The 24,575-nt window shown below is 43.0% G+C and overlaps 1 protein-coding gene across 11 annotated transcripts in view; it reads left to right on the plus strand.

Moving 5' to 3' along the window:
• Positions 1 to 24,575, plus strand: part of TCF3 (transcription factor 3) — a 396,630-nt gene that overhangs the window by 161,236 nt on the left and 210,819 nt on the right. For all 11 annotated transcript variants that reach the window (XR_006391250.1, XM_044306353.1, XM_044306377.1 and 8 more), the window contains 2 exons: positions 22,384 to 22,451; positions 22,588 to 22,684. Coding sequence is in view for 10 of the 11 variants with exons in the window: in XM_044306353.1 (XP_044162288.1) it covers positions 22,384 to 22,451; positions 22,588 to 22,684 (165 nt within the window). In the remaining variant the exon portion in view is untranslated. The remainder of the gene's footprint in view (positions 1 to 22,383; positions 22,452 to 22,587; positions 22,685 to 24,575) is intronic.

Below are 24,575 nucleotides of genomic sequence, written 5' to 3' on the forward strand. Positions count from 1 at the left end.
TTTTATTAGCTTTTTTGGAAAGTAAGGTGGGCAAAACTTCAATTTTCTCATAGTTTTTATTTTTATTTTTTTATGGCGTTCACCGTGCGGGGAAAGTAACATGACAGTTTTATAGATCAGGTCGTTACGGACGTGGTGATACCTAATATGTGTAGTGTATTTAATTTTTTTTATTTTTATTCAGTGATAAATGTTTTTTTATCTTAACTTTTTTCACTTTTTTTAAATATTTTTTTTATGTCCCAGACCCCCTTGGTTCTTGAAGATCCAGTTGGTCTGATGTCTGTATAACAGTACAGTACAATATATATTGTACTGTGCTGTATTTTACTTAAACTTTGTCTGAACAGATCTATACCTTTAGCATAGATCCGTTCAGCACCATGGACAGCGGGACGCCTGAGAAGGCGTCCTGTTGCCATGGGAACCTTCCCCGTCTGCCACAACTTCGCAGACTGGGAAGGATAAGCACAGGGCTGCGAGGGGCTGTCGGGGGGATCTCTCCCTCTCCATCGGGGGGCTGCAAAGGCACAGCAGCCCCCCGATGGGAGAGGGAGGGAGCCCCTTGACCCTGACAGTTAAACGGCTGACATCTGCACAGATGTCAGCCGTTTATGCCAGAGTGTCAGCAATGTGCTGACACTCTGGTATACCCACTAGAAGCCAACGAATTTTCAAGGGGAGGCGGGCGGGGATCGCGATCCCGCCTGCCGCACCGCCCGCCTCCCGCAACGTCCCCACCGCCTGCGACACCCACCCTGCACCACCCACCGGCATCAAATCGTGCAGGGGTGCAGGCGGGGCTGCAAAATCTTTATTTTAGGCTCAAGTTTCTGATCCCCTGCGGTCCCTGACCTGCGGTTTGCTGCGATCGTCGACACGGGGGTCACATGACCCCCCCCTTGGCGTTGATAGGATGCCGGCTGAATGATTTCAGCCGGCATCCTGTTCAGATTAACCCCTGGGGCTCCGGAATACCTATTTAAACTTGGGACGTACCGGTACGCCCTGAGTCCTTAAGGACTCGGGGGGGAAATAGGGCATACCGGTACACGCTGCGTCCATAAGGGGTTAAAAAATATAATTTTGGATCGGTAGCGAGGGTGCAACAATGTAGAGAGCCAGAAGTCATCCCTCTGCTGAATGGTGACAATTTCGCTGTCACTACACAAGCAAGTGAGCATGCATTGGCCCATTTGTGCAAGTGACTCTGAGGCAGGGAGTGCCTCCATCTCCACTGCTAAACTGCCATGGTGTGTCTGGGTCCTCTGCCTCCTCTTCCTCATCGCCGTGTAGCTCCTCTAGCTGCTCCTTGGCCTCCTCAAAGGGCCTGAGCAAATGGCAGGTGTCACGCTTGAGCTGCCACTGGCTGACATGTAAGTTACACATGGGGAGTACTCCTGTCCGCTTGGTTGAATTCCAACAGGTGGAAACGTTGGATATCTGCCTATGTTTGGGGATGCCTTTCTGCCACTGCAGCTCAAGGAGGGTGTGCTTTGCGGTGTATGAGTGGCTGAAGTGCATGCAAAGTTTCCTTGCCATTTTTAGGATGCCTTGCAGATGGGTGGAGGACTTTAGAAACCGATGTTTCTGAGTTGTCGCAGAGAAAGCCAGGATTCGATTTCTTGATGAAGGACACGGCGCAGTTCCTCCCCTGTGTGACTCGGTTCACCCAGGCAAACAAAGTTTAGAACAGCGTGACACTGCCGTGCCCTGCATATGTGGTATGCTGAAGGGGCACTATGAATTGTCCCTGCAGTGGAGGCTGAGGACACGATCGAGGATGAGGCAGAGGTGGACATTGTGGCAGGACCAATGGTGTGAGAACGTGGAGGCGGAAGCGGCATCACCTGGACAAGTTGCTGGTTTTGCTGTGCAGAAACCTAATTCTCCCAGTGTGCCGTAAAGGACATGTATTGTCCCTGACCGTAGTTACAGCTCCACACATCAGCAGACACCGACAGTGTTCAGGACTGGCCCACCTTCTGTTCTACATGTGTGTTCAGGGCTAGTACTGCCTTTATGGCAAATAAATGACTGCTTGGGACTCTCCGCCTCGGCTCAACACAAGCCATCAGTTCTTTTAAAGGTTCAGAGTCCACCGCTTGGAAAGGGAGGGACTGCAGCACCAGGACCTTTTGACAGTAGCACGTTCAGCTTCTGCACAGTTTAATGTTGTCTCTTATACGGCAAAGACTGCATAGCATACCACGGGGAGAAGCAACGTCGGCGCACTGACTATGCGGTCAGAGCATCAGAGATTGTAAGCTGCTGTCAAGCAGGATGAGTGAAGTTGATTACCAGGTGGGACGCCACCAGTATCGGCTAACAGATCACCGAACAGTGAGTAACATACTAACAGACTCACCATCTATACTTCATAACCCGTTGGGTTTATTAATGTTATTTCAACAGTAAAGGTCTCCATGATGAACATTATGAAACATTAATTATCGCATCAAGTTTTTTTTCATGGATGAGATATTAACCATTCAATCATTGAGCATGCACCACGGCTAAATGCGTGAAGTATTGGAATGCATTGTAAAGGATTAGACCCCCAAAAGTTCAAGTCCCAAAGTGGGAGAAAAAAAATAAAGTGAAAAAAAGTTGAAAAAATAGTTTCCCCCCAAAAAATGTATAGTTTCAAGTAAAAATAAACAAAAATGTCATTTTCCCCATATTAAAATAAAAAAAAATTGGTCACAATAGGGGGAAAAAAAAAGTATACATATTGGGTATCGCCGCGTCCATATCGACCGGCTCTATAAACATATCACATGCCCTAACCCCTCAGATGAACACCGTAAAAAAAAAAAACTGTGCTAAATAAACCTTTTCGTGTCCTCTTACATCACAAAAAGGTCCATTACAAAAATGTACAACAGCAAGCGATCAAAAAGGTGTTTGCCCACCAAAATAGTACCAATCTAAACGTCACCTCAACCCGCAAAAAATGAGCCCCTACCTGAGACAATCGCCCAAAAAATAAAACTATGGCTCAGAATATGGAGACACTAAAACATCATTTTTTTTTTTTTTAAAAAAGCTGTTATTGTGTAAAACTTACATAAATAAAAAAGTATACATATTTGGTATCGCCGCTTTCGTATCGACAGTCTCTATAAAAATATCACATGACCTAACCCCTCAGATGAACACCATAAAAAATAAAAACTGTGCTAAATCATTTTGTCACCTTGCATCACAAAAAGTGTAATCGCAACCGATCAAAATGTCATATGCACCCTAAAATAGTGGCAATCAAACCGGCATCTCATTCCGCATGCTAGCGACTTGATAATCAACCAAAAACTGAAAAAAATATGGCTCTCAGACTAAGGAAACACTAAAACATGATTTTTTATTTTTTTTTGCTTCAAAAAGAAATCATTGTGTAAAACTTACATAAATTTATTACAGTCCCAGGCTATGAGCTGTGCGCTACAATTGGCCAGCGCTGCAGCAAGGGACAACCCTAATACAAAAACTCCGCCCAGTACAACAGAGGGAGCTGCAGACACCGGAGCCTATACCGGGCGAACGGAGCGGCGCCCAGACATACTAGTAAGTGCAGGGGGACCCCTGGGCGTAGCTTTGCCCACTGATATAGTTAGTTTTTAAACTAGTGAAAGGTCCTCTTTAACAGGAACCTTCACAGCACCCGCCCCTTTAACATTGACTTCCACAGTACCCCGCTGACTTAACAGTGACCTTCACAGCGGCCCTGTCCCCTTAACAGTGACCTTCACAGCGGCCCTGTCCCCTTAACAGTGACCTTCACAGCGGCCCTGTCCCCTTAACAGTGACCTTCACAGCGGCCCTGTCCCCTTAACAGTGACCTTCACAGCGGCCCTGTCCCCTTAACAGTGACCTTCACAGCGGCCCTGTCCCCTTAACAGTGACCTTCACAGCGGCCCTGTCCCCTTAACAGTGACCTTCACAGCGGCCCTGTCCCCTTAACAGTGACCTTCACAGCGGCCCTGTCCCCTTAACAGTGACCTTCACAGCGGCCCTGTCCCCTTAACAGTGACCTTCACAGCGGCCCTGTCCCCTTAACAGTGACCTTCACAGCGGCCCTGTCCCCTTAACAGTGACCTTCACAGCGGCCCTGTCCCCTTAACAGTGACCTTCACAGCGGCCCTGTCCCCTTAACAGTGACCTTCACAGCGGCCCTGTCCCCTTAACAGTGACCTTCACAGCGGCCCTGTCCCCTTAACAGTGACCTTCACAGCGGCCCTGTCCCCTTAACAGTGACCTTCACAGCGGCCCTGTCCCCTTAACAGTGACCTTCACAGCGGCCCTGTCCCCTTAACAGTGACCTTCACAGCGGCCCTGTCCCCTTAACAGTGACCTTCACAGCGGCCCTGTCCCCTTAACAGTGACCTTCACAGCGGCCCTGTCCCCTTAACAGTGACCTTCACAGCGGCCCTGTCCCCTTAACAGTGACCTTCACAGCGGCCCTGTCCCCTTAACAGTGACCTTCACAGCGGCCCTGTCCCCTTAACAGTGACCTTCACAGCGGCCCTGTCCCCTTAACAGTGACCCCCCCACAGCGGCCCTGTCCCCTTAACTGTGACCCCCCCACAGCGGCCCTGTCCCCTTAACTGTGACCCCCCCACAGCGGCCCTGTCCCCTTAACTGTGACCCCCCCACAGCGGCCCTGTCCCCTTAACTGTGACCCCCCCACAGCGGCCCTGTCCCCTTAACTGTGACCCCCCCACAGCGGCCCTGTCCCCTTAACTGTGACCCCCCCACAGCGGCCCTGTCCCCTTAACTGTGACCCCCCCACAGCGGCCCTGTCCCCTTAACTGTGACCCCCCCACAGCGGCCCTGTCCCCTTAACTGTGACCCCCCCACAGCGGCCCTGTCCCCTTAACTGTGACCCCCCCACAGCGGCCCTGTCCCCTTAACTGTGACCCCCCCACAGCGGCCCTGTCCCCTTAACTGTGACCCCCCCACAGCGGCCCTGTCCCCTTAACTGTGACCCCCCCACAGCGGCCCTGTCCCCTTAACTGTGACCCCCCCACAGCGGCCCTGTCCCCTTAACTGTGACCCCCCCACAGCGGCCCTGTCCCCTTAACTGTGACCCCCCCACAGCGGCCCTGTCCCCTTAACTGTGACCCCCCCACAGCGGCCCTGTCCCCTTAACTGTGACCCCCCCACAGCGGCCCTGTCCCCTTAACTGTGACCCCCCCACAGCGGCCCTGTCCCCTTAACTGTGACCCCCCCACAGCGGCCCTGTCCCCTTAACTGTGACCCCCCCACAGCGGCCCTGTCCCCTTAACTGTGACCCCCCCACAGCGGCCCTGTCCCCTTAACTGTGACCCCCCCACAGCGGCCCTGTCCCCTTAACTGTGACCCCCCCACAGCGGCCCTGTCCCCTTAACTGTGACCCCCCCACAGCGGCCCTGTCCCCTTAACTGTGACCCCCCCACAGCGGCCCTGTCCCCTTAACTGTGACCCCCCCACAGCGGCCCTGTCCCCTTAACTGTGACCCCCCCACAGCGGCCCTGTCCCCTTAACTGTGACCCCCCCACAGCGGCCCTGTCCCCTTAACTGTGACCCCCCCCACAGCGGCCCTGTCCCCTTAGTTGATGCATAGAAATCCATTCTGTCCAAAATTGACTTTCCCTATAGCCAACACTGGGGGTACTCGTAATGGGGACCATATATCAATAATGGTGTAATTTGCCCCAAAAAATACTAGTCGCCTTGTAGCCCTAGCCTTAGATGCATTGTCACAGTTAAGTATTGTAATTGGGGATGAGTGAGGTGGTACCTTGGAACCGAACCAGAGTTTGGAAAATGTTTTTTTACAGTATAAATCAATTTCTGAAGCTATTTTGCAAAGTCTAGCTACCACGTATATAGACGTCATGGCAGCTCTTTAATCCAAGCGCTGCAAAAAAATAAAAAATAAAAATTTAAAATTTAAAAAATAAATTGCCTTTTCCTATAAAAAAATACACATATTAGGTATCACCGCATCCGTAACGACCATCTCTATAAATATATCACATGATAGACCCCGTCCGATAAACACCATAAAAAATAAAATCTCTGTAAAAAAAAGCTATTTTTTGTCACCTTACATCACAAAAAGTGCAACAGCAAGCGATCAAAAAGGCTTATGACCCCCAAAATAGTACCAGTCACCTCATCTTGCAAAAAATGGTACCCCATTTAAGACAATCGCCCAAAAAATAAAAAAGCTATGGCTCTCAGACTAAGACACTAAAACATAGTTTTTTGGGTTTCAGAAATGCTATTATTGTGTAAAACATAAATAAGAAAAAGTATACATATTGGGTATTGCCTCGTCCGTAACGATCTGCTCTATAAAACGGTCACATGACCTAACCCCTCAGATAAACGCTGTAAAAATAAATAAAAACTGTTCCAAAACAGCCAATTTTTTTGGTCACCTTGCCCCATAAAGTGTAATAATGAATGATCACAAAATCCTATGTACCCAAAAATGGTACCAATAAAAACCAACTCTTTCTGCAAAAAACAAGCCCCTGCACAAGACGATCGGCAGAAAAATAAAAAGCATATGGCGTTCAGAAAATACTCGCAAAAACATAATTTTTTTCATAATTGCTTTATGTAAAACTGAAACAAAGTAGATATATTTGACATCAATGCGTTTGTAACAACCTGATCTATAAAAATAGCACATGATCTACCCTGTCAGATGAATCTTGTAAAAAAAAAAAAGTGCCAAAACAGCCATTTTTCAGTTACCTTGCCTCACAAAAAACTTTATATAGAGCAATTAACAATCATATGTACCCCAAAATAGTACCAATAAAACTGGCACCTTATCCCCTAGTTTCTAAAATAGGGTAACTTTTGGGGAGTTTTTACTTGTGGGAAATGTTAAGTAATAAATATTTTATTAGGTATGACTTTCTGTTTTAGAAGCAAAGAAATTGAAATTTTGAAAATTGAGAATTTTATCATATTTTTTTTTTATAAATTTGGGATTTTTTCCTAAAGGTGAAATATATTAACTCAAATTTATGACTGTCATGAAGTACAATATATCACGTGAAAACAATCTCAGAATGGCTTGGATAAATAAGTGTTCTAAAGCTATTACCACATAAAGTGACGCATGTCAGATTTGTTTATTTTGACCTGGACACTGGGGCATCAATGACCCTTGGTCATGAAAGTGTTAAAGATAATACAAACGGATCCGTTCTAAACGGATGCAGACGGTTGTATTATCTGAACGGATCAGCCTGTGCAGATCCATGACTACTGCGCACCAAATGCGAGTGTGAAAGTAACCTTACTTGGGGTGCTACCACATGTTAAGATTTCATGCTGTTTTGGAAGCCAAAATTCAAAGTAGATTTAAAAAAAAATATGGAAGTATCTGTCCTTGATAGATCATCTTTTTGATCCACTCATGATTTTGGCTTCAAAAAGTGACATTTGTTGGAGAAATTTTCCAATTTAATGTGACTTAGGGGGATATTTTTGATAAGAACACTGTGACTGACATTTTAGGAGCACTGCGAGAGATTTTTCAACGCGCATTAAAGAATCTCAAATTGTGCTTTTTCTTTTTTCTTTTTCTTTGAGGGGTATTTCGGTTATATGAACTTATCTACTATCCTCTGGATAGGGGTTAATTTTTATATAACTAAGATACCCTTTTAAGTGTCGAGAAACCTGACTTGCTATGAGGCTCTGGGGGAGGGTTCTAGCACTGAACAGTTTCTCCTATTCTTGACAAATTCCCTACATTTTCCATCAATGCAACAAGATTTACAACTTACATTAAAGGGATCGAAGAAAGAAAAAAAGGGCCTCACTATAATACCGTAAGTAGGGGCAACCAGAGAACCAATCATATAAACCTATAAATGCTGCTATAAAAACAACCATAGAATGCCCAGTAGAAATATAAATACTTTATTAGATCATCAATGGATCACAAAAATTCATAAAATATTTTGTATACACAGATATGCTATGGAGAATAATCAGCAAAACAGACTGGAAACAATAGTCCCCCCCGTCGGTGCCTCAAACACCCACCAAGCAGATGAAAAACATGTCAGTGTGATGTGCAATGAGGTGATTCACCAGTAGAGAGTGTCAGTAAACATCCACTACAAGTGTCTGTGATATCCAACTCACTGCACAACCCAGGGAGAGGTTATTGTGTGAAAAAATACAGCAGAAAATAATAATGATATAATGGAGCACAAGGTCACATAACATCCATCAGATACGTCTAGATGCAGTCTGCCCATATATAGTAAGTCAAAGATATCAGGCTGTACAATCAAACTCACACAAAAAAGTATCCACTGGGGACGTGAACATACCCACAGACATGATGGAGGGTGGAAGCACCGAACACAGGGCTGGAAGAAACCCCGACGCGCGTTTCGCCTCAGCTTCGTCAGGAGGTTAATGTGAATGTGGCCATGGCTCCCCCTTTATACCCCTCATGCAGCTACACCTTCAATTAGTATGCTTCAGCTGATACTTATTTATCGAGCGCTTGTGCCCGATGGTGTACGCCGAGGACATCATGGAGACGCCGCATTCATCAGGAGGAGGGGTGGAACGCAAACGTGCGTTCCAGCCCGCCTCCCAAGGAAACGTAGCCGCGTCGCCACGTGACCCGGCGCGCAGCGCATCCTGGCCAAGCGCTATATCGGCCTCTACAACGAACCTACCAAAACGGCTCAGAAAATACCAGAGCCCGTCCGAATATGTGGCGAATAGTCTTAACCCTTAGTGGGATTTGCATAAGGTGTATAAAGTCCGGAAATGCCTTAAGGCCGCTGAATATGCATGGCTGATGATTGGGATACATACAGGGGGGAGGGGAAAAGGAAAATAAAGGTGAAAAGAGGAAGTTGAGGAGAGAACAAATGGATAACAATATATCAGCAGAAAATAAAGAGAGGAAGATAAATACAGAGTCTGCGCTGATAATGCTGTAAGCATGATTCCATAATTTCATCTTTTCATACAAATATTCATAAATTTCACACCATAGTTAAGTATATAAAATGTAGCATGATTTCTTATGAATTATACCCCATGATTTTATGAAGACAGATACACACAAATTTATATATCAGGAGTAGCATGATTTTTTATGATGAATTAGGTCCCATGATTTTTAACAATAAATTTACGTATCCATGGCATCATGATTTAACAATAGATTTACATATCCATGATATCATGACTCCATATATACTTACAGAAATTTATAATAGGCAGACTTTATGAACATGATTGTATTAAATAATGATTGATATATATTTCCTCTAAGACATAATGTATATATATCAATTATGTATATGTACAGACGGGAGCAATGTGTTTCAGAAAAACGAATACCAATCCTATGTTCTCACCAATATTGTCAAAAATAACTAAAAGTGACCCGTGCAACAATGATTATATAGGTATGGGCCCTAACCAGTAGAGGTCCCGTCCTATCTAGCCCATTCAAAATAAGGCTACATAGGCCCTGTGAAATTATACTACCGCTTAAATACTTCCAAAGTGAAGACAATAATCCATTCAATTCACACATATCGTAAGCAAGTTCCACCAACATTTTGAAGGGGGAAGAAAAAATGTTTTCATTTATAATTGTTGTGAGGTGTTGCGGGGGATGTCCGATGGACCAGAGTGTCACCGAGCCCACCTTAACCAAGTGGGTTCAGTGCAGTCAGGCCCATCGCCACACCTCAGCAACACCCCAAAATATACATAGTCATTTACCCTAGACCCAAAATTGTGAATTTGTATAACAAGACCGTGCTGGTCAATAGCATCACCCATCATGTGCATGGTTAATTGTCCAGAACGAACATTGTGAACTTGTGTGAGAAGGCTGTGCTGGTCAATAATATCTCCCAGCACAGACTATATTACACCCCCCAGCGACCTATCTGTGCAAAGAATATTGGCTAAATGAGTAGAAATTCCAAAATTCATAATAATAGATATTCATAAAGTTGACTATTCATATTAAAGGGTGAGAGTGTGTCCAAAAACAGCTGGGTACCATCAGTCATGGTTATACCAGCCTAATCGGGCACAACATCACCCAATGATGTACATAAAGTTCTAAAACAACATCACATTCCAATTTTACTCCATACAAATTTATTCACCAATAGTCTAGCCCATATATCATAGCCTATTCCTTATCAAATAACTGTGGAACCACCCACGCAGAAATAAATAGAGGGATCATAATGTTTCTTCCTGTTGATATCTTCCTCTCCATTTGCATCATAGAATTTCCGATACATATGGGAACTGCTCCTCAACTTGAACACCTCCACTCATCGTACCATGTCCACACAAGAACTAAATAGAATAAAAAACAGTTAAAATCACTGAAAAAATTCAGTAACAACGCTACCCTAAATAAAGGATTTGAAACTCAAAGCCTCATTCAATCCATGAGGAGTCACTGTGTTGAGCAGAACCATCCATTTGGTCTCCTTTTGGAGGAGGCAGCGTTTAATATTGCCCCCTCTAATCCCCAACCGTACCCGGTCTATCCCTTTAAACAAAATACCCCTGGGGTTACAACCATGCATCTCCCTAAAATGTTTTGCCACTGGTTTCAACTTTCTAAGTTTCTCGCACTCTGTAATCTCGGCAGCAGCCTTAATGTCACGAATGTGTTCCAGGACTCTCGTTCTGAGTGCCCTCGTGGTCATGCCTATGTAGACCAGGCCACAGGGGCACTCAGCACGATAGATCACCGCCTCCGTTTTACAGGAGATGTGATGCACAATTTTATACTCCTTCTCCCTGTTGGTGTTAGTAAATTTATCTGACCGAATCATATATTTACATGCTGTGCAGTCACCACAGGGGAAGAAACCCCACTGTGGGCCCCTATCTCCAAATATCCCTCCCGTAGTGGGGGCCACATAGTGGCTCCTGGTCACAATATCTCTCAAGTTTTTAGCTCTCTTCCAAGTGACCAAAGGCCTATCCGAGATGACTTTTTTCAGGTCTCTATCTGTGCGAAGAACCTGCCAGTGTTTGTGGAGAATATCTTGTATTTGTCTCCATTGGGCATTAAAGTTGGTGATAAACCTAGGAAAACCAAAATCTTTTTCTTTTTCTTTTTTGCGTGAGGATTGTTTAAGTAAACTATCCCGCGAGGAGTTTTTGGCCCTATCATAGCCTTTTTTGATTACTTTTTGGCTATACCCTCTTTCTCGGAGTCTCCTGGAGAGATCCGCTGCCTCTCGCTCGAAGTTTACTTCACTAGAGCAAATTCTCCTAGCTCGACAAAATTGTCCAATGGGTATAGCGCGAGCGACCTGTGGATGATGCGAAGAGGAGGAGAACAGTAATGAGTTTGTGGCCGTGGGCTTCCGATGTATGTCAAAGCCCAACAGGCCATCGTTCTCCACAGTAATAGCAAGATCCAAGAAATCAACACGCTCGCCACTATAAACCCACGTTAATTTTATATTTTGGTCATTGGAGTTAAGATCATCCATAAACTTCTTCAAGTGCGACGTCGAGCCCTGCCAGATGAACAGCACATCATCAATGTACCTTGACCACGAGACTACGGCGTCATGACCTTCCAAATTCAAGACAATCTCCCTCTCCCACAGCCCCAGGAAAAGATTTGCGTATGAGGGCGCACAAGTCGCCCCCATCGCAGTTCCCCGGAGCTGTAGGAAATAGCGATCCTTAAATGTAAAAGCATTGTGTTTCAATGCAAACTCCAACAGCGTCATGATTAGATCAACCAGATCGCTGTCTAGTTTGGTTGTATTGAGAAAGAATCGTGACGCCCGCAGCCCGTGGTCATGGCAGATGGAAGTATACAGGGACTCGACGTCGCACGTGACCAGAACCATGTTTTTATCCAAATGCACACCACTGAGTCTGTGAAGGACATCAGTGGTGTCCCGTACGAAAGAGGGTAGGGTCTCAACGCATTTTTGTAAATAGTAATCCACAAAGCGGCAGATAGTCTCACACAGGCTCCCAATCCCAGACACTATCGGTCTGCCCGGAGGTGTTTTGGGGTCTTTGTGTACTTTCGGCAATAAGTAAAATGTGGGAAGTACCGGAAATTCGGTTGTCAAACCTTCCCACATTTTCATGCCTATAATGCCCTTATCATATGCATGTCTCAAGATACCATCCAGCTCATTTTTATATTGTATCATAGGATTAGATTTTAGTTTCTGGTAACAGGATGTGTCCCCCAGTTGTCTAAAGGCCTCTTTCTCGTACATCCGCACCGGCCAGACCACAACATTACCCCCCTTATCCGCAGGTTTTATAACAATATTTTTCATATTTTTAAGTTCCTTCATAGCCTGCCGTAACTCTGTTGAGATTATCATGCGATCTGTTATCGCATAATTTTTCAAGATCTTGTTTAACTAATTTAACAAATATGTCAACTGCTGGACAGGAGGCTGTCCATATTGCGGACATGCTAGCAGCGTTCTAAACGTGCATGTCCGCAGCTCTATAAGCTAAAACGAGGTGACAGAATCCATTTAAAATCTGTGGTAACTGTATACATTCCTATGCCCTGAGCTCATCATAGTAGTGGCTGCAGGCAGCCAGATTTATAATATACTATGTTAGGCCGAATGCACACGGCCATGTTCCGCCGAGAGAGGTCCGTGGTATGCCGGGCTGGATTCCTGTTCAGAGCAGGAGCGCACGGCTTCATTGGTTGCTATGACGCCGTGCTCTTCATGGCGCCGCTGCTGTACAGTAATACACTCATATAGTGTATTACTGTAGTGCGGCGGCGACATGAAGTGCACGGCGTCATAGCAACCAATGATGCCGTGCGCTTCTGCTCTGAACAGGAATCCAGCCCGGCATACTACGGACTGCTCTCGGCCATGGAACACAGTCGTGTGCATTCGGCTTTAAGGGAAGATGATTTCTCAATGTATTTATGATGTAAATAGATTGAGAAATGTGGAATGAGTACTTTCACATTTCATCCTAGAGCTCTATACCAGAAAAGAACTGATCAGTTTTATGCCCATGCATTCTGAATGGAGAGCATGCCATTCAGGATGTCTTCAGTTCAGTCTTTTTGACTGATCAGGACAAAGATAAAACCGCAGCATGCTACGGTTTTATCTCCGGCCCAAAAAACTGAAGACTTGCCTGAATGCCGGCCTTTTTTTCCATAGAAATTTATTAGTGCTGTATCCGGCATTCAAAATACTGGCATGCTGCATCCGTCCTTCCTGTCTGCGCATGCACAGACCGAAAAAAAGGTGAAAAAAATAAATGCTGGATCAGTTTTTCCGGATGACCTTTTTCTGACTGATCAGGCATTTTTAAGACTGATCAGGATCTTGATTAGTCTTACAAATGCCATCAGTTGGCATACGTTTTGCCGGATTCTACGTTAGTGTAAATTATGACAATAGTTTTCAGATGCTTTAAGAAAAATAATTACAAAACTTGTTTCTTTGCTGCTGGATATTTCATTACTTGGCTCATGACACATAAGGCTGCTTATTAATCTAAAAAGAGCAGTACTCCCATGTTGAATTCTTGTTCTATTCCTCATCTCCCTGTATGCTCTCCCCTTTCATTGATTAAAAAAAACAAAGTACTCCAAGGATTCTTTATGAATATGCATAAGCAGCAGAGATTAATATGCATACTTATGTAAATTAGTTATTTACAAACAATTCTCAAGGGTTATGAGAGGAATGGCGGAGGGTTGAAGGGTATAATGTGGTTCTTTGCTGGTTCACTTTTTTCCATATTTTTTTCTTTTTTTTCCGTTTTATGCTGTGCTCAATTTTGTGTATCAGATCTGCGGTTAAGTACAAAAACAAACTTCACCACTATAAAAATAAGAGTGAATAGATTTGTACAATATAAGAAAGAGATCGGCACTTCACTTGTTGTAGAAATCACTCTGCTTTATTCAAGCGTTGGAGGAGACACAGCGCAGATGCGAAACGTGTTTCAGCTCGAATGCAAGCCTTTTTCAAGCCTGGTAAACTTACCACCTGAAATACATTTAAATAGTGCGCCTATACCGGCGTCAAACGTGATGATGTCACATCACCATAGAAACAAAAAACATCAAGTGCAACAATTACAAACATTGTTACAATGCTGATAGACATTTGAATTGAATCTTGTAGCTTTAGATAGAATGGGCTGTGAGAAAAAAGTCAGCGGAAAGCATGTGATACAAAAATGCCACATATATATCAATATTGAAATAATTACCCTGAGATGTTAATCTCATACAGGCTACACATAGCTTGAGACATCAAATCTTGTAATTTTTTCTGTGACTGAGTAAATACAAAAAATATATATTCAAATGTGATATTTATTACAAAAAGAAAAAAAACATTTATTTATCTTACAAGAATGCACTCAATCCGTATTCACGATTTAAACCTCTTGGTTAAATGGTTTGCAGGGTGTGAATCCCAAAATTTTCACGTATTTTAAGCATAAGCAATCTGTTGCCACTAACGGGTAAAAAAAAAAACTGACACAGAATTTTTCTCTCCACACCTAAAAAGGGCACCTTTCTCCGTTTACAATGTGTTCATTGTTCAGCAGTTATTAAAGGTGAATCCTTCTCTCATCCACATACGGGAAAAATTCCCTGTCAGTTTTTTTTACCTGTGACAGCAACTACATTGTGTAGTCGCTAAAGTGCCCTTGTGGCCTTTTGTACATTGGTGAGACATCTACCAGAATGAAGGATAGGTTCAGCAACCATAAGTCTACCATACGAAAGAAAAATCTACTGTTGCCAATTCCTTTGCATTTTGTTAGATGTTCTCACAATGTTGCACAATTTAGATTCCAGATTATTGAGCAGGTGCTGGCAACAGATTGCTTATGCTTAAAAAACGTGAAAGTTTTTGGATTCACACCCTGCAAACCATTGAACCAAGAGGTTTAAATCGTGAATACGAATTGAGTGCATTCTTGTACGATAAATAAATGTTTATTTTTGTAATAAATATCATCATATTTGAATATATATTTTTTGTATTTACGCAGTCACAGAAAAAATTACAAGATTTGATGTCTCAAGCTATGTGTAGCCTGTATGAGATTAAAATCTCAGGGTAATTATTTCAATATTAATATACAGTACAGACCAAAAGTTTGGGGACACCTACTCATTCAAAGAGTTTTTTTTTATTTTCATGACTATGAAAATTGTAGATTCACACTGAAGGCATCAAAACTATGAATTAACACATGTGGAATTATATACATAACAAGTGTGAAACAACTGAAAATGTCATATTCTAGGTTCTTCAAAGTAGCCACCTTTTGCTTTGATTACTGCTTTGCACACTCTTGGCATTCTCTTGATGAGCTTCAAGAGGTAGTCACCTGAAATGGTTTTCCAACAGTCTTAAAGGAGTTCCCAGAGATGCTTAGCACTTGTTGGTTTGGGGTGAGCTGGACTGCAGAGTGAAGGCAAAAGGGCCATCTCGATTGGGTTCAGGTCCGGTGACTGTGGAGGCCAGGTCATCTGGTGCAGCACCCCATCACTCTCCTTCATGGTCAAATAGCCCTTACACAGCCTGGAGGTGTGTTTGGGGTCATTGTCCTGTTGAAAAATAAATGATGGTCCAACTAAACGCAAACCTGATGGAATAGCATGCCGCTGCAAGATGCTGTGGTAGCCATGCTGGTTCAGTATCTCTTCAATTTTGAATAAATCCCCAACAGTGTCACCAGCAAAGCACCCCCACACAATCACACCACCTCCTCCATGCTTCACGGTGGGAACCAGGCATGTAAAGTCCATCCGTTCACCTTTTCTTCATCACACAAAGACACGGTGATTGGAACCAAAGATCTCAAATTTGGGCTCATCAGACCAAAGCACAGATTTCCACTGGTCTAATGTCCATTCCTTGTGTTCTTTAGCCCAAACAAGTCTCTTCTGTTTGTTGCCTGTCCTTAGCAGTGGTTTCCTAACAGATATTCTACCATGAAGGCCTGATTCACACAGTCTCCTCTTAACAGTTGTTCTAGGATATGTGTCTGCTGCTAGAACTGTGTGGCATTGACCTGGTCTCTAATTTGAGCTGCTGTTAACCTGCGTTTTCTGAGGCTGGTGACTTGGATGAACTTATCCTCCGCAGCAGAGGTGACTCTTGGTCTTCCTTTCCTGGGGCGGTCTGCATGTGAGCCAGTTTCTTTGTAGCGCTTGATGGTTTTTGTGACTGCACTTGGGGACACTTTCAAGGTTTTCCCAAATTTTCGCACTGACTTTCTTAAAGTAATGATGGCTACTTGTTTTTCAGCTTTTTTTTTTCTTGCCATAATGCAAATTCTAGTAAAAAGATACTGGGCACTCTCTATATATGAACCTCACAGTTTATTAAAGATATAGCATACACAAACAATTCATAAAACAAGCATATTACTTTAAATGATATACCATAAAATCCGGATAAATTAAAACTACTAGACTCCTAAAGTGACTGTAGTAAGTGCTCTAAAATGTGATGACCTCTTAATATTGGGGATAAGAGTCCTTTGTATGGATGGCCATCCAACCTTTGGTTGGAATATAGTGGAACTTGCTCTTTAGGGTATGAGAAACCCACAATAAAAGTCTCCTCCAAACGGAAAAATATAGAAACACAGCTGTTATATGCAGTGATTTGATTGTGCGGCATCCCGCTTTACTCACTGTTCAGCTGTGATGATGTGCTCCACTGCCAAAGGAAGGGTGATTCCTTTTTACTGAGCACCTCCCCCGTGGTTTGCGTCATTCCTGTGCGTCACTCTTTTTTGCTATAATATAAATTCTAACAGTCTATTCAGTAGGACTATCAGCTATGTATCCACCTGATTCTCCACAACGCAACTGATGGTCCTAACGCCATTTATAAGGCAAGAAATCCCACTTATTAAACCTGACAGGGCACACTTGTGAAGTGAAAACCATTTTAGGTCACTACCTCTTGAAGCTCATCAAGAGAATGCCAAGAGTGTGCAAAGCAGTAATCAAAGCAAAAGGTGGCTACTTTGAAGAACCTAGAATATGACATATTTTCAGTTGTTTCACACTTTTTTGTTATGTATATAATTCCACATGTGTTAATTCATAGTTTTGATGCCTTTCCATAGTCGTGAAAATAAAGAAAACTCTTTAAATGAGAAGGTGTGCGCAAACTATGTGGCATTTTTGTATCACATGCTTTCCGCTGACTTTCTCTTTTTTTTCTCACAGCCCATTCTATCTAAAGCTACAAGATTCAATTCAAATGTCTATCACCGTTGTAACAATGTGGCAACAATATTTGTAATTGTTGCACTTAATGTTTTTTGTTTCTATGGTGATTTGACGTCATCACGTTTGACGCCGTTTAAATGCGTTTCATGTAGTAATTTACCATGCTTGAAAAAGGCTCGCATTCGAGACGAAACACATGTAGCATTTGAGCTGTCTCCTCCAATGCTTGAATAAAGTAGAGTGATTTCTGCAATAAGTGAAGTGCCGGTCTCTTTCTTATATTTGAGAGTGGGTTTTTCTTACCCTGGACGCGAGCACCACGATTCCGGTAAGAGGAGTGCCGACTGCTTCTATTTCATTAGATTTGTACAATGTTGGCCATTAATATAACCATGAACACCTTCCCAAATTAAAACATACCTTTAAATAAATTTTCTTAAAAACTGGCCTACAGCCGGACTAAGTTCAAAAGGGTCAAGAAAGCACATACAAATACGCTATGTAGTCGCACTCAGTATTATAGATACTCAGTGTTTACTAACGGTTAGCTGAAATCACGTTAGATGAAGTGATTTTCGACTGAATGGAAAATCAGCAATGATGAAAAAGGGATGGTCCAGGGATGATGATGACAGGAGGTCCTTAGTGGATGGTATAAAAAAAATCAAGGTCACCCTTATGGAGTACAGTATAAAATAACCTAGACAATTCCCTATATGACCCTAGATAGGCTAAGCCCAGGGACACCCCTTGAAGGTAGGGGCTCCCTGTCCTCGTACCTAACCTAGTATACCTTAGAACACCCTATCCTATAGTAAATTGAGTGACAAGACATAGATCTAAACACACTAACATAGAAAGGACAAACAATTCCCAACGTTGTGTTTCCCCAGCCATTGTATACTACGACTGGTTCATCAGGGAAAGAGGAGGATGATACTCAAGCAACAAGATATAACAGTGGAGATTTTATATTCAGTGTCCCACAATCGAGACCCTCTAGGAACCGGAGCCCCAGGATGCAGGCTAGAGATGACCGGTGTCCGCATGTTTTAGCCATTAGACAGGAAAGATAAAAGCTGTGTCTTCTTCAGTGGCTTTTATGGTTAACAAAAAAGAGGATAATAGCAAGCATTTCAAAGTTTCTTCATCCGACATTGTATAACACTATATCTAAAGAGTCACATATTTATACACAAGGCTTTGGAACAGTGTTGTAAATGATACAAGTAATGTCAAGCAAAAAAAAAAAAATATACACTCACCTAAATAATTAGGAACACCATACTAATACTGTGTTGGACCCCCCTTTGCCTTCAGAACTGCCTTAATTCTACGTGGCATTGGTTCAACAAGGTGCTGATGGCATTCTTTAGAAATGTTGGCCCATATTGATAGGATAGCTGCTTGCAGTTGGAGATTTGAGGGATGCACATCCAGGGCACGAAGCTCCTGTTACACCACATCCCAAAGATGCTCTATTGGGTTGAGATCTGGTGACTGTAGGGGCCATTTTAGTACAGTGAACTCATTTGTCATGTTCAAGAAACCAATTTGAAATGATTCGAGCTTTGTGACATGGTGCTTTATCCTGCTGGAAGTAGCCATCAGAGGATGGGTACATTGTGGTCATGAAGGGATGGACATGGTCAGAAACAATGCTCAGGTAGCCCGTGGCATTTAAACGATGGCCAATTGGCACTAAAGGGCCTAAAGTGTGCCCAGAAAACATCCCCCACACCATTACACCACCACCAGCAGCCTGCACAGTGGTAACAAGGCATGATGGATACATGTTCTCATTCTGTTTACGCCAAATTCGGACTCTACCATTTGAATGTCTCAACAGAAATTGAGACTCATCAGACCAGGCAACATTTTTCCAGTCTTCAACAGTCCCAATTTTTGGTGAGCTTGTGCAAATTGTAGCCTCTTTTTCCTATTTGTAGTGGAGATGAGTGGTACCCGGTGGGGTTTTCTGCTGTTGTAGCTTATCCGCCTCAAGGTTGTACGTATTGTGGCTTCACAAATGCTTTGCTGCATACCTCTGTTGTAACGAGTGGTTATTTCAGTCAACGTTGCTCTTCTATAAGCTTGAATCAGTCGGCCCATTCTTCTCCGACGTCTAGCATCAACAAGGCATTTTCGCCCACAGGACTGACGCATACTGGATGTTTTTCCCTTTTCACACTATTTTTTTGTAAACCTTAGAAATGGTTGTGCGTGAAAATCCTAGTAACTGAGCAGATTGTGAAATACTCAGACCGGCCCGCCTGGCACCAACAACCATGCCACGCTCAAAACTGCTTAAATTGCCTTTCTTTCCCATTCTGACATTCAGTTTGGAGTTCAGGAGATTGTGTTGACCAGGGCCACAACCCTACATGCATTGAAGCAACTGCCATGTGATTGGTTGACTAGATAATCGCATTAATGAGAAATAGAACAGGTGTTCCTAATAATTATTTAGGGGTGTGTGTGTATATATATATATATATATATATATATATATAAAATTTTATTAATATGAGGAGAGAAACAGAAAATATTATTGAAGTTGACAGATAAGGCTCAGTTCACATCAGCATTCAGACTTTCCGTTCTCCTGCTCTCGCATAGGAGCAGTACGGAAAGGACGAATTCAGCAAATAAGAGCCCACGGACCCCGTAGAGTATAATGAGATCTGTTAGGTTTCCGCTCAGAGGAAGATTTTTGAAGCAGATACAAATGTCCTGTATGCAGGACTGAATGCTGATGTGAACTCAGCTTAAGGAGCGTGAAAGTTTTTGTCAACTGATTCATGGTCGTGATGCTCCCACCAGTCCCAAAGGATATCCAGAAAGCAAAAGTCTATGTGACAGCTTTATTACTGTTCTAAGTGTGTCAAAGGGAATCAACAAGGTAAAAGAGGAGAGAATATTTAAAAGAAAAACTGCTACAAGAGGACATAGTTTTAAATTAGCAGGGCAAAGGTTTAAAAGTAATATCAGGAAGTATTACTTTACTGAGAGAGTAGTGGATGCATGGAATAGCCTTCCTGCAGAAGTGGTAGCTGCAAATACAGTGAAGGAGTTTAAGCATGCGTGGGATAGGCTTAAGGTCATCCTTCATATAAGATAGGGCCAGGGGCTATCCATAGTATTTAGTATATTGGGCAGACTAGATGGGCCAAATGGTTCTGATCTGCCGATACATTCTTTGTTTCTATGTTTCTATTTGAATTCACATTGTATGCTTCTGCTCTGTTTCATACAAGCAAACAGACCCCAGGAGGGCATTTGGTATACACAATTATAAAGGGGTGTTCCCATTAACATTTATCACCTATCCACAGCTTTGATAATGTATGATTGCTCGGCAATCATCCTTCCACTATAACACGCACCATTCACAAGAACATACAGTAAGTCCCTAGTGGTTGCACCTTGTGATCATATATTTATTCAAATATTGATCTTAAATCCTTTTTTTTTTTTTTTTTTTTTTGTTCTCTCAGCATTTACGTTGTGGGTTTTTGGTGACAAAGGTACCTAACTCACTATTTCATGATGCAGTTTTTCATCTACTTTCAATTTTGATCTTACAATATACAGAATTCCCCCCCCCCCCCCCGCCCTTCCTGCTGTGTTCTTCATTGCCAGACACAAACTGTTATTTCTTACATCAGAAACTGCAGAAATTGCACCAGAATCTCCTCCATTAGGATTAAAGAGGACCTGTCGCTTCAAAATGCAATACAGTTAGAAAACACCATGCTGTAGAAGCTGAAGCAGAGTGGATTTGATCTTGATGTTTTCCCCAAAAAATATATATTAATGTGCTCAACTTCTCTTGCTCTATAACATAGTGCTTTCAGATTGCATTGCTTTTTGTGGTGACAGGTCCTCTTTAAAGAGGCACTTCCCAAAAAGTTTTTTTTCCAACCTGTTTGAAAATGTGCTCATATGTGTAATTGAGTAAGAAACTTGCATGTTAATTTCCAGCCTCAATTACTTTTGGCAGTTAGATTATGTGACTCCTGAAGGGACTCTTTGGACTCTCCAGCATCTGATTGGTGGACAAAAGTCTGTTTTGTCTATTCATTCTTATAAGAGCCTTGATGTCTGTCAAAGGGCTCATTCAGACATCCGCAAAAATGCAGATCCGTTTTTTTTGCAGATTAGGCTACTTTCACACTGGCGTTTTTGGTTTCAGTTTGTGAGATTTGTTTCAGGGCTCGCACTAGCGGTCCAAAACAGATCAGTTTTGCCCTAATGCAGTGATAGGCAAACTGCGGCTCTCCAGCTGTTGCAGAACTACAACTCCCAGCATGCAAAGACTGCCTACAGCAGGGCATGATGGGAGTTGTAGTTTTGCAACAGCTGGAGAGCCGCAGGTTGCCTATAACTGCCCTAATGCATTCGTAATGGATAAGGATTCGTTCAGAATGCATCAGTTTGCCTCCATTCTGCCCTGGAGGCGGACACCAAAATGCAGCTTGCAGCGTTATATTGTACGTCTGAGACTGAGCTTTTCTTCTGTTCTATGGCTCCTCCAAAAAATAAAACATGTTCAATTGGGCCACGTCCTGAATTTCACTGTTAAGTATTGAAGTCGAGTCTATGGGTCTGCAAAAATGCAGAAGACTTTGTTTTTTTGCATACATGCTGAACTGTCTGCAAAAAAAATGGATCTGCACTTTTGTGGCCAGCATACTACCGTCTGAATGAGCCATAATAGGAATGAATAGAGATCCTGACTTTCTGTCCACAAAACAGACACTACACTATAGAATCCAGGAAGTCTCTTCAGGGGTCACATGATCTACCTGCCAAAAGTAACAAATGCTAAAAATACCTTTAATAAATTGTAATGTATATTTCTTAAATGATAATGTATACCAAACACTGGGGACAAAACTACTTTTTTTTTCTTCTGGGACTGCCTTGTTATATAAAGAATTCTTCTATGCATATACCTGGAAGACAAATCGCTTCAGAAGAAGGACTCTTCCACTGCAATAGAAGACCTGGAACACTGTTTTAGAACTTTTTATATGCATAATTCAAGCCAATAAATGATCATTAACAAACATTACAGTACGTTAACTGCTGTGTTTTTTATTTTTTTCTGACAGGGATAGAAGAACGAACTGGCTCTGGGTCTTGGACAGCAAGCGATGGATCCACATTTGACCAAGGCAGAGTAAGAAAGGTTTTTAGAGTGCACGTAACATGTATTATTGGTACAAGTCAACTAAAACAAAAGTATTTTCTTTGTTTTATTTTTCTTTATTAACAAACTTGCTACCCATTCTAATCACTGTTTCATGTTCCTTCAGGGTTATGGTGACACTAGTCATTATGAGGAACACAGGGATATACCCTCGCATGAAGGCAATTTGTCATCTACAAGTTTTCTGTCATCAGGATTTGGGGGTAAGTATTCAAAAATTGTCCCTTATTGGGGGCAAATGATGAATAAACACACTTATGTTATGGGATAAAAATAAAAAAAAGTTCTTTGGAGGACCAAGCATCCCAAAATTATGCCTTGACAGAATCAGAATGTCTGCCCATACGACACACACACATGTTATTGTCAGAAGATAATAGTGGCTTGTGAACAAGCCTAAATCCATTCTCCATTTGAATTGAAAGTGGTTGTGGAAATGGTATGCATATAGTAGCATGTAGCTGCAATAGTAGCAGAAGCAGCATCGCATGGAACATACAATGCAGTCTATGGGTAGTAGTAGTAGTGGCAAATGGTTTACATTACATCAATAGAGGTGGAAGTAGGAGGTTAGCAGCAAGGAGCAGCAGCAACTGAGGCAGCTGCAGCAACATATGGTATATGTTCAATAAAAGAAAAGAATATCCCACCGCGCAAAAACCACCCAGTGGTTGGAAAGATGATGGTTCTTATTTATTTAGGCAAGAGGTACCAGTACCGCTTGTCGAAATATTTAAAAACCATCATGTTTCCAACCACTGGGTGGTTATTGCGCCGTGGGATATTATTTTCTTTTATTGAACTACGGGCTTTCTCAGGGATTCCAGGCATCCCGGGCTGCATACCATCCGTTGTGAGGGGCTTTTTGCCAACTTGATACATGTTTACATTAGAGTTGTGCCTAAACTAGCACAACTCCACCAGGTGAGCCTCCATTTTGGAGATAGCAATTTATATCTATTTTAAATGTTATTACCTTATGGTGCGCCATTCTTTTTGTTCTACAGCGGAACAAAGCCTGCTCTTAATATGGTATATGTTGGCAGGCAGCAGCTTTACAGAAGATGATGGTAGGCACTGGCAGCAGCATGATGGAGGCCTTAGCAGCCATACAGAACATGATGGTCAGCAGGCTTCAGCAGTGGCATGATGGAGGCAGGACGGCAGGCAGCAATAGTGGCAAGATGGGGTCTCTGTCAGGAAAGGCAGATCTATTCATCTGCCTCAGCTAGAGGAGTGTAAAACTCCTCTTGAATCCAGGCTTGGTTCATTTTGACAAAAGTGATGTATTAGACTCTGGTGGAGGACAACTTGGTCCCCTACAACCCCCCCCCCCCCCCCCCCTTCCCAAACAAGATGGCACTAGAGGCTGGGCAAGAAAGAATTAAAAGAGCATGTTGTGCCAGTTTCGGCCACTGGTCCAGTCTGCCTGTCCAGAAATCCATGGTTTAGGGAACAGGGTCATAGACGCCAGAGACTAGGTGGGCCTAAACCTGGGCGTTGAGGAAGGAGCTGTTGGCTTGCCGAATGGCCTCAGCATGTGGAAAAATTGCTCCATCATGCATGGCTATCCAGTAATCATCAGGCTGCTTGATTTCAATGATTCTCCTCACATGAGTGATTGAAAAGAGTGACAGTCTTATGGACACTGCCAGCAGCTAGCACAAGCCAGTGCATTTTTTATTTATTTATTTTTTATAAAGTGCCATGCAAAGAGAATATGTTATTTCCCACAGGTTCAGGGCTCAAGGATCCTGTTGTGCTGCAATATTTTAACCCTGGAGATCTTGCACACGGCTGTGGTTTTGTTGCTCTCACAGAGCTACAGGCAGGTCTGGCACCTTTTGGGCTTAAGGGTGCTTTCACACTTGCGTTGTTGGATTCCGGCAGGTAGTTCTGTTGCCGGAACTGCCTGCCTGATCTGGAAATCTGTATGGAAACAGTTTGTAGATGGATCCGGATGCGGATCCGGTCTCACACGCGTTGCAATACTGGATTAGTTAATCCGATGTCATCTGGAAAAACGGATCCGATATTTTAACATTTTTAAAGGTCTGCATGCGGAAGATCGGATCCGTCAATGCGGCAATTTTA

The sequence above is a fragment of the Bufo gargarizans genome, chromosome 1, assembly GCF_014858855.1.
Source record: "Bufo gargarizans isolate SCDJY-AF-19 chromosome 1, ASM1485885v1, whole genome shotgun sequence".
NCBI classification, from domain to species: Eukaryota; Metazoa; Chordata; class Amphibia; order Anura; family Bufonidae; genus Bufo; species Bufo gargarizans.